We start from the raw sequence: 10,473 nt of genomic DNA, 5'->3' as shown, positions 1-10,473 counted from the left end.
CCTCCCCCAACCCGGGGGGGGGGGGCCTGCCCGCCGGTGCCACCCCCCCGCCCTGAGCCGCCTCACGGCCCGGTTGCCGCCCGCCCTGTGCCACGTTTGCCGCCCTCCGCCGGCGGGGACAGCAGGAATTGTCACAGCCCCGGGAGGAACAAGGAGCACCGGGCCCTGAGGGGAGGCGGCGGGTCCCTCAGTCCCTCCCGAGAGAGTGAAGGGGCTGAAAAGGTGCCCGGAGACAAAAGCCGGGCTGGAGGCAGGGCCTGGAGGTGCCTTCTTCCTACCGAGAGGGGAAAAAACCAACCCTACAATTAGGCAAAGATCTCGAAGGATTGAAAGCTGTTATCCCCTTATGTAATGGTAGATATTCTTGAAAACTAATCGAGGGTACTGAGCCTAAAGTAGAACATTAAGAGTGTTAGGGTAGTTTAAAACTCAACCAAAAGATTAAACGATCCCTAGAGATGCTGGGAAGAAAATATCTGAACTGGGGTGACTGGTGTAGGGTGATGGAAGGTTAGAACATCAGTCTGCCTTGTGCAGAGGAAGCCATGGTTAGACCTTGTATGAGGATTGTGAAAGGACTTAAAATTTTTTTTTTGAAGGGCGTTTTTATACTTATTTTTCTTTCAAGAGGAGTAAATGCACATAAATATCACTCTAAAATATATTCTCAGTTGGGAAATGTAGGCAGCCATTAGGCACTGCCTTCCGTTGGGCAAAAGGTGTAATTGTATAAAGAATTTCCACTGCACCCTGAACAGGGTGCTTAAAGGCTCATTTTTAAGGGTGATTAGGAATGCGTAGCTCTACAATCATTCTGGGATAAAATAAGTATTTTCCACTAGTATTAAAAGCATCTCTCTTTCAAAGAGCGTAAAATAGTGGATTGAATACTTAATTGGGAGCACAATGTTAATATTTTTTTAATAAAACTTTGCAGTTGCTGTGCTTGCTAATGCCTTCCAGCGTATAATATTTGACCTGTATGGCCATTCGGTGCCTTTCTAATACGGATTATTCATCACAGGTCCCGAGCTCATTACAAAAAAAAAAATAGAAAATGAAACTCGGGACGAACGAGTGCAAAATGGTGGATTATTTTGTACATGTTTATTCTGATTTGCAAATGGCTGCTGGCACTCACAGACAGGACGATTGTGAAAATTTCCCTAAGGGCCTCGATTGCTGCATCTGCTGAGATGACGCAACTCAAGAGTGAGCCTGCGGGTGAAGGATGGTGCAGAGGGAGGGGCCAGGCAGCACAGCCTTTGCTCTCCTACAGGAGAAGGCTTATTTTGCTTCAACAGGCTTAGATGGATGGGGAGAAACTTCCCGTGCCTAGAAGAAATAACATTTTGTAGCTTCAGAGTTCTCCCTTTTCACCTGAAGAGCTGAGCTTGGCCGAGGAGGGTAAAATGGCTCTGAAGAATTTACTAGAAAGGCTTGTATGTTCTCAAATACTCAGGTGTGGTCCCTGGTGAGGTTGTTTCTGAGCATGGCAAAAACATTTGAGGTAGTGACACCTGTGAGACTATTTAATGTCGTTTTCTTGACCTCGAGCCAAGAGTGTCGATGCAAAGGTCTAAGATAATTAGGGTTGTATATCACAGGGAAAAATGATCCTGAGCTTCCTGGGTCAGTATGATCCTGATGACTTAGGAGGACAAGGTGGGGGGAGAAAATGGGATCTTCCATATGTGATGGCAGAGTGGTTCTTCTCGTGAGATCAGGTCAACCACACTGGTACCTTGGTGCAGAAATACACCTTGCCCACTTCAAGCTGAGACTGTTTTCGTCTCCAAGTTAGTCTTTCCCTTGAAATACTACAGTAGTAGCTTTCAGGGCACAAGGCAGTGTTCCTGGCCCTGGTTTGGAGGTTCCTTTGTCTTTCCACATCCCTGGGTTGCAGTGGGAGGAGGTCCCCTGGCCTAGGTTCGGTGTGTTGTTTTTTTTTCTTCCAAAACCTTGCCATTTGATCACTGTTTGAAACCTCGAATGCAGAGGCATTTGTCTCCCACTGCCTGTTTGCCCCTAACTGTCATCCCTTTCTAGTTCCAGGGTTCCCTTCAATTGCTGTAGTAACCTGGGTCCGGGGCCTCGGTGGTGCTCCTGATGTCCCTCACCCACCCCTGAAGATCCCAGGTGGGCGAGGGAATAGTCAGAGGGATCACAATCTTTCAGCTAATTTATTTTATTCGGTGAGTATGACTAATGAGAAGCAGCTTGCTGTGGGTGAGCTTGACTGAGGTTTCTTGCCTCGAGCCCTTTATTCGGTGAGTATGACTAATGAGAAGCAGCTTGCTGTGGGTGAGCTTGACTGCATTTCTTGCTTCGAGCCTGTTAATGGGAGTTATCCCTTCTCCAAAATGAATCGGAAATAACTTTGCACTTCTTATTGCTACAGGATAATCGGCTGAATGTAACAGAAGAACTAACATCTAATAACAGGACGAGAATTCTGAATGTCCAGTCAAGGCTTACAGATGCCAAACACATTAGTTGGAGAGCAGTGCTGAACAACAACAACCTCTACATAGAGATCCCCAGTGGTGCTCTGCCTGAAGGGAGCAAGGACAGGTCCGTAGAACAAAAATACAGCTGGGGTTTGTCTTGTCTCTGTTTTGAAGGCCCATCAGTAGGGTGGAATAACACTTTATTGCTGCTGATGTTTGCTTCCCTTGTTGTGAAAGTAGAACTCCAATTATGGTGCTTGATGCTCTGCAGTTGTGATCCTGATTTGGGGTGGCTCTACCTGTTTTTTCAGGTGGAACCACCCAAAAAACCTCTGGGATTCCAGGCGGTGTTCCCGGCTGCTGGGTGGCTGCTGTTACCCTCTGAAAACTCTGGTTCTGAGTCAATCACTGTAGTTCTCCCTTCAGCTGCAACAGAAAAATTGCTCCAAATTAGCCCTATATTTCTTGAAGTTTAATATCGTGTGTGTAATGCTGAAGTATTTGCTTTAATTCTAAATCAAAATTGATATTTTACTTTTTATTGCTACTTTAAGCTCTTACTCTGAAGAGATGACTCTGGAACTGCCCTGACCGTGTTTTCTGTGTTACTGAAGAATTAAATTTCTGTCTTCAAGTTAAACCTGTGTTTGGGAATTCCCTGGTGGTGTTTCTCCAGTCCTGGCCTCTCACTTGCACTAATGAATTTACGTGCAGACGGGCTCACAGGACCTCACTGGCTCTCTCTGAAGGAAGAGTTTGCTCACGTGCATTGACCACCTTTTCTTTCTCTTGTAGTTTTGCAGTTCTTCTAGAGTTTGCTGAAGAACAGCTTCGAGTTGATCATGTGTTCATTTGTTTCCACAAGAACAGAGATGATAGAGGTGGGTGTTCACTCATAGCCCTGCCTTTCAAGTTGATTTTGGTGGATGCTTTAACTGTTGTTGCCATATCAAATGTATGAAACCTATTTTCTGCTTTTTTTGGTTTTTTTTCTAGCTGCATTGCTCCGTACTTTCAGCTTTTTGGGCTTTGAGATTGTGAGACCAGGGCATCCCCTTGTCCCCAAGAGACCAGATGCTTGCTTCATGGCCTACACGTTTGAGAGAGACTCATCAGAAGAAGAATAGATTGCAATGTTTGCCTCTTAGAGCTTTCTTGTTGTCTATAAAGATGATTCTGTAGAAATTTTGTCAACATCTATTACAGTATATATTATAACTCTGTATGAAACGTTGTGACCAACTGCTCTGGTGGTGAGATGTTGAAAATTTCAGACTCCACATCTTTTTCTGGATTTGTGCGCATGTTGTGGTTGTGCAAAATAAATGCTCCCTCCAAATTAGCAGTATATTTCTTGAAGTTTAATATTGTGTTTGTGATACTGAAGTATTTGCTTTAATTCTAAATAAAAATTTATATTTTACTTTTTATTGCTGGTTTAAGCTGTTTAAGACTTGCACTCTTGAAGAGATGGCTCTGGAACTGCCCCGACCATTAAAGTTGCCGGTTCAGAAAGGCCTTGGTCGTTCTTTGCTTGGCTGGAACTCATGGCTGTCATCTGCTGGGACTTGAAATAACCTGGTGATCCTGAGAAGCCTGTGTTTAGGGAAATAATTAGCAGATTTTCCATTTCCATTGGTGATTAGGGTCACTGCATCTTGGTGTTTCATAGGATATTTCAGAGGGGGTGTTGGTTGGGAGGTCACAGGTGAGATGCTGGGGAGCTCATGGATGCCCTGGGGTTCTGGGGTCTGGATGGGAGTTCTTTAGCTGTCATGTAGGAAGGCTGGTGGCACTTCTGGAGCTACACACAGCCTTTGAGGCCTGGTGGCCTCCAGAGCTCTCCTGGGGAGACAGGCTGGGGTCCAGGTGTAAGGAGAAGGGGGTGTTTGGTGGTTGGGACACTGAACTGATGGGAAAGTGGCTCCTTGTGCAGTGCTGGAGTTAAACCTTGAGCTGAAGCTACTAGAGAAGTCTCCACAGGACTACACCCGAGGCAGAAAGTTGAAATACTTTGCTGGAGTTAAACCTTGAGCTGAAGCTACTAGAGAAGCCTCCACAGGAGTACACCTGGGGCAGAAAGTTGAAATACTTTAAAGTATTTAACACTTGCAGCTTTAGAGGGTTGTTTGGGCTGATTTGAGTTGATTAATCTTGTGAATCCCTAGGATGGGCTATTCCACCCAGCTGTAGGTGTCTGTAGAAACTCAAGATGATCTTCATGAGTGTGAGCTCCTCCGGGGGCCCAACATCCTTTCCCTGCCCCGAGCTTGGCTTTGGGAGCTCTAAGTTGTGGAAGTGTGGGGGCTAAGGACCCACCCCCCCCATGGGTCATCCCCAGGTGGATGTTTTGGGCTCAGCAACACTTGAGATTGAACAGAAGACACCAAAATAATCCCTGAAACTCCTTGGAGATGTGGCAGGGAGTGGATCCTGTAGCGGATGGCACCGTGTTCCTGGAGGACCTGGTGTTAGATGAGCAACGTGGTAATGGATGGGTGCTCTTTAATTGGCTTCAGATATTTATATGGGCCTCTCACTGCCCCTGCCCCAGCTCGGGCTGTGCTGTCCCCTCAGGACACAGTGTCACCTCTGCTGGAACTGAGGATCTGCCAGGAATCCCCTTCACACAGGTCTCTTCCTAAGTTGGTTTTGGGGCTCTACAATGGTATTTTGCCTGTGGGTTTTTTTTTGAAAGCTGTGGAGTTGCTGTTCCTGGTGTGCCCCGGGCATGACCCGGGAGAGGGTCTTCCTCCTCTACCCAACAGGCTGAACTTCATAAACTGTTTTTCTGGAGATATTCCTGTTTTCCTCTGTGATGCTGTCCCTGTGTGTGCTCTGCTTTCTGGGTGTGATTGTGGTGATGGTCATGGTCCTGCCTTGAAGGCTGTGATCCCCTGTGGGCTATTCCCTGACCTTGGGTGTTCCTGGCAGGAGGGGAGGGGGTCACCCAAGGTGGAAATCAGAAATAGGGGTGCTTGGAGGTGCCGCCCTGGGGCTGGGGTCTGCCAGAAGTGGGTTTTTGGCTTTGTTTTTCCAGGATGAGGTGCCCGAGGTGGCTTTGGGTGAGCTGCTGCCGTGCCACGGGCTTTACTGCCATCTGGTAGCCACACAGGATACTACAGCCAGGGTGATGGGGCTCACCTGGGACAATCCTTCTTAGGTGGTTTTTTAGCCCAAAAGCCCATAATGAAATTCAAATTACATTTCTGTGGACCAGCAGCACTTGGGTGGTGACCATGGACCTTGTTTGGTTCCCCTTTGCTTGTCCAACCTCAACGGGGGGGTCACGCTGCTGGGTGTGGGTGCTACTCCAGGAGGGGATGGTCCCCCACCGTGCACAGAGGGGCTGTGGTCTCGACTGGGTCTTCACCCCTGCAGAACCCACCAACTGGGGGAACTGGGAGCGTGCTGCTCTGGGGTTTCATCTGGTAGGGGTCACAGAACTGGTTTACCATTTTTTTGGGGGGTTTCTTTGAGCTCAGGGACACTTGGGAGGAGCCATCCCCCATCCAGCTGTGCCATGGGCTCTGGTGACTGCCTGGTGTGCTACTGCCCACCTCCATGAACACATCTGGGCTGCCCCACTGGGAGCTACAGGGAAGCCCAGGAAGGTCCGTCCTGCTGTGAGCGTGGCTCTTGCTGCTGTCAGGTGATAGCTACGAGTGGATTAATAATTACTTAATAATTAATTGAGTGCAATGCCCAGCACAACCCCAGGCTGGGGTAGAATGGCTGGAGAGCAGCCCTGAGGAGAAGGACTTGGGGGTGTTGGGGGGTGAGAAGCTCCACACGCCCCTCAACGTGCGCTGGCAGCCCAGAAACCCCCCACCCCTGGGCTGCATCCCCAGCCCCGTGGCCAGCAGGGCCAGGGGGGGATTCTGCCCCTCTGCTCTGCTCTGGGGAGACACCCCCCAGTGCTGCCTCCAGCTCTGGGGCCACCACCAGCAGAAGGACATGGAGCTGTTGGAGTGGGGCCAGAGGAGGCCCCGGAGATGCTGGGAGGGCTGGAGCCCCTCTGCTGGGAGGGGGGGCTGAGAGAGTTGGGGGGTTCAGCCTGGAGAAGAGAAGGCTGCGGGGAGACCTTGGAGCCCCTTCCAGTCCCTCAAGAAGGGGGGCTCCAGGAAAGCTGGGGAGGGACTCTGGATGAGGGAGGGGAGCCCTAGGAGGAGGGGGAAGGGTTGGACCCTGCAAGAGGGGAGATGGAGCTGAGCTGTGGGGAAGAACTTGTTTGGTGTGAGGGGGGGGAGAGCCTGGCCCAGGTTGGCCCGAGAAGCTGTGGCTGCCCCATCCCTGGAGGGGTTCAAGGGCAGGTTGGAGGGGGCTTGGAGCAACGTGGTGTGGTGGGAGGGGTCCCTGCCCAGGGCAGGGGGTGGCACTGGGTGGGATTTAAGCTCCCTTCTAACTCTGACCACTCCAGCACTGGGTGGGCTCTAAGGTCCCTTCCAACTCTGACCACTCCGTGCCTCTAATTGTAGTAGAAATGACCTGAGCAGGACCTTGCATGGCGCTTCACTGTGATGGTCACCCCACAGCAGGGCTTGGGGACCAGATCCTGCCTGGTGCTGTGTGTTTCACACCAGCAGCAGATCCCATGACCCTGCTTTGGTGCAGGCAGAGACAGAGCCTGCAGCCCCATCCCTGGGCACAAAAATCCTAAACTGACCCGAGTGATTTCGAGACACCATTGAGGCTGTTGTGGCTCATCCTGGCCGGGCAGAGGAGTTTGGGTTGTGTTTCTCTCTGGATGCATCGCTGGGGTGTGTGACGCTGTCAAAAAAGCACATAAAGGACTGATATTTAAGAGGCTCAGCTCTGGGTTTTATTGAAGCTGTGTGGCTGCTGTATTTCCCCCTTTAAAATGTCACTTATATTTGTGACTGCGCCACAAACGCTCTCTGAAGAGCGCCGGCCGTACGGGGGGTTGTATTTCTCCTTTGGTTGTGGTGTGTTAAGGTGAGCTGTCACGTGGGGCTTTCCACCACTTGCTCGGGATTAATCAGCCACTAAAATCTGTGCTTGATCCTGTGGCTTCCACCCAGCATCTTTCCTGAGGTGCTCCGACAAACCGGACTCGTGGTATCAAACAAAAATCATCCAAGGGTGTAGAAACACAGCCCGTGCCGTGGGAGCCGTAGGTGGGAGTTTGGTCCCAGCTTCATCCTTCACACACTGTGGGAGAGGAGGGTTTGGGTTTGCAAATGGAGTTCTCCCAGCCAGGACCAGCTTAGGCTCCCTGTGAGCTGGGCTCCAGGATTTGGCCGTGTCCTCGTGGGCTCTTGGCTTGGAGGAGACCTTTTGGGTGGGCTGAACTTCAGCTTGGCCTTCAGGGGGTGTAGAGAACTTGGGTGACCTGGTAGAGTGTGTGTTCGGTGACCTCCTGGAAGTACTGGCAGCACAACCACTCCTCGAGGCCAGGACTCCCCACTGCCCCAGCTGAATTCTCAGCAAACTTCAGGAGCAGCAGAGCCCTCTTCATCTCCACCCAGCTCCGGAGCAGGATGAGGGTCTTCTTGCTCCTGGCGAAGAGCTCCTGACGAGGCCCCCAGAGCAGGACCTGCAGGATGCTCCTTGCCTGCTCGATGGAGACCCTCTTGCAGGGATCTCTGTGGAGAAGCAGCATGGCCAGACGCTTGAGTCCCATGGAATAGATGGACAGGGAGGGGATTTCAGGGAGTCTATTGCTTCTGAACCCCAAGGCGTTCTCCAGAGAGATGTCCACATGCAAGATCTGGTAGATCAGCATGCCCACATGCAGCTCATCTGCCACTGGGGAGGGTGGTGCAGCAAGCCCCTTGGTCCAGTCCTGCTCTTGGCTGGTAGAACATGGTCTTTGCTTGGCTTTAACCTTGAAGAAGCTGCTGATGAGCAGCCTTGGAAGGGACAGCCCCAGAGATACCTCCTTGCCTTGCTGGCTCTGGGGAGGGCACTGCACCAGCAGCAGGTTCTCAGGGCAGAGGTCCCCCTGCCCCACATTCTGCACCCGGAGGTGCTCCAGCCCCATGCACACCTGCAGGAGGAGGAGACAAGCCAGGCGTTCGTAGTGCCCAGGGCTGGCCCGGTGCAAACCGTGGGATCCCTTCACAAAACCTGCCAGGGTCTGGTAGGGAACCTCGGGAGAAATGAGGACCTGCAGGACAGGGCAGGTGGCAAGACACGCTGGCTCCTCTTTGGAGGGGGACTGACTCTGCTCCTCAGGGTTTCCCGGGAGCACCAGCTCCCACGGGAGGTGGTCATTGAAGCGTCCGATCAGGCGCTGGATGCTGCAGTGGACCCCAAAGGAGCTCTGCACCCCCAGGCTGGTGCAGCACGGCTTGGGGACCTGCAAGGAGACACAGGGCATGGCCAGCTGGGTGAGGATGGAGCCATGGGGTGCCTCATCCTGGGCCAGGCCACCTCCTGTGCTCAGGGCCACCAGCCCTGGTCTGACCCACACAGGGTGCTGGTCTCCTCCTGCACCCTCCAAGCCCACTGGCACCCATGAGATTGGTTTTGAACAAGAAAGGGAAAAGTTAATGGGGGAGTGAAATCCCCAAGCTGCTTTGATGGGTCTCATCCTTGCTCTCCCTGAGGACCCAGCTCTGCTCCAGCCTCTACTTTGTGTCCGCTGGCCCCTGGAGACCATTTGCCCAGGCTGTGCCGTTTTCCCCCCCCCCCCCCCAACCTGTGCCCGCAGTGCCCTCCCATTTCACAGAAGCAGAAGTGGGGTGCAAAAAGAGGAAGCTCCTGCGTGACGGGGGTGAGTGGAAAACCCAACGCTCCCCGGTCCATATTTGCACGTCCCCACCATATTGGCCACAAGAACCGTCTCCCTCTGCACCAGCCGGGGCTGTTGTCCCCAGTTCCCCGCTTACCTTGGCCGCCAGCACCAGCTGGTTCTGCTCGAAGGTGAAGCCCACCGGGAAGTACCAGGCGTCCCCGCTTTGGAGGCAGGGCTCCCGCTGCAGGACCCTCAGCCCGGCCCAGCTCTTCCCGGCCAGCTCTGCCTCCAGCTGCCTCTGCCATTCCTCTGACCCCAGGAGCTTCTCCTGGAGACGAGCTGAGAGCCGGGCCAGGGTGGCCGCTTGGCACCCCAACACCACCCCACACACCCCCGATGGGTTCTCCAGGAGCTGCCCCAGCTCCCCGTCCGCCGTCCCGAATGTCACCTCCGCCGGGATGGGTGATGGGCTGCTCCGGGCCCCCGGTTCCCCCAGGCTTTGGGATTTGGTCAGGAGCTTCTTGGATCCCCAGGAGGGTCTGTCCCGGGGGGGGATGGAGTTGGGAGCCCCCTCTTCCTGTGGTGGATGAGGGGGTGGGAGGCTGTAGAAGGTGCTGCCGGCCCATGGTGTGGGGTCACCCCGAGAGTGTCGGGATTGCCTCGGCTCCGGGAGGGACTCTGCTCGCTGGAGCTGCTTTTTCGGCAGTGGGGGAGGCAGGGGGTCCCAGCTGGGCTGAGAGGGGGGTCTCCCGGCTCCTTCCCCTCGGCTGGCCTTGCGGGGGACGAGGTGGGCCCGCAGCTCTCCTGGGGAGGGACAGGAACAGAGATGGCAGGGCTGAGACTTCCCTGAAGTGGGAGAAGGGGGGAAGAAAGTGGGAGATGGAACGGGACGGGGGGGGTAAAAACACCTCGTTATTGGCCCCACTGGGTATTTCCAGCACCAAAGCCCTCCCCAGTGCCAGCCAGAGGGGGGGGTGATGGGGGGACAGCAGTGGGGTCCATCCCTGCCGTGGGGGGGGCTGAAACCAGAAGGGATGTGGGGCCGGGGAGTCACTCACCCACGTTGCTGTAGATGAGGGCTGAGTTGGGGGGCCGAGGCGGGTGGCCCCCCGGGATGTCCGTCATGGGGGCGGGTGGTCCGGGGGGTCCCAGGTCCAGGCTGGCACAGCGGGCACGCACGATAGCCCTGCACGGAGCCAGGAGTCAGCTCTCACCCCCCCAGGGGGGGTTCCGGTGCCTTTTGGTGCCGGTTCAGAGGAAGAATAAGGAGAAAAGGGAAGCGGTGGCCTGGGGGGCCCTGGCTGTGTGGTTTGGGGGTAAAAA

The 10,473-nt window shown here is 53.6% G+C and overlaps 2 protein-coding genes across 2 annotated transcripts in view; one reads left to right on the top strand and one right to left on the bottom strand.

The window, feature by feature from the left end:
- The window catches only part of OAZ1 (ornithine decarboxylase antizyme 1), a 5,598-nt gene extending 1,633 nt beyond the window's left edge, over positions 1 to 3,965 (top strand). The window contains 5 exon segments of the mRNA XM_014957966.1: positions 2,050 to 2,107; positions 2,109 to 2,195; positions 2,402 to 2,574; positions 3,246 to 3,331; positions 3,447 to 3,965. Coding sequence (XP_014813452.1) covers positions 2,050 to 2,107; positions 2,109 to 2,195; positions 2,402 to 2,574; positions 3,246 to 3,331; positions 3,447 to 3,577 — 535 coding nt within the window. The 3' untranslated portion in view covers positions 3,578 to 3,965.
- Positions 3,966 to 7,265: 3,300 nt separating this feature from the next.
- LOC106897371 (chromosome unknown open reading frame, human C19orf35) overlaps positions 7,266 to 10,473 on the bottom strand; it is a 3,765-nt gene continuing 557 nt past the window's right edge. Inside the window, exons 2-4 of the mRNA XM_014957960.1 lie at positions 10,209 to 10,336; positions 9,305 to 9,954; positions 7,266 to 8,772 (exon numbers count right to left, since the gene is read on the bottom strand). Coding sequence (XP_014813446.1) covers positions 7,777 to 8,772; positions 9,305 to 9,954; positions 10,209 to 10,336 — 1,774 coding nt within the window. The 3' untranslated portion in view covers positions 7,266 to 7,776. The remainder of the gene's footprint in view (positions 8,773 to 9,304; positions 9,955 to 10,208; positions 10,337 to 10,473) is intronic.

The sequence above is a fragment of the Calidris pugnax genome, unplaced genomic scaffold (genome assembly GCF_001431845.1).
Source record: "Calidris pugnax isolate Ruff unplaced genomic scaffold, ASM143184v1 scaffold255, whole genome shotgun sequence".
NCBI classification, from domain to species: Eukaryota; Metazoa; Chordata; class Aves; order Charadriiformes; family Scolopacidae; genus Calidris; species Calidris pugnax.
The sequence above is the reverse complement of the archived record's forward strand: the minus strand, read 5'-3'. Positions and strand labels throughout refer to the sequence as shown.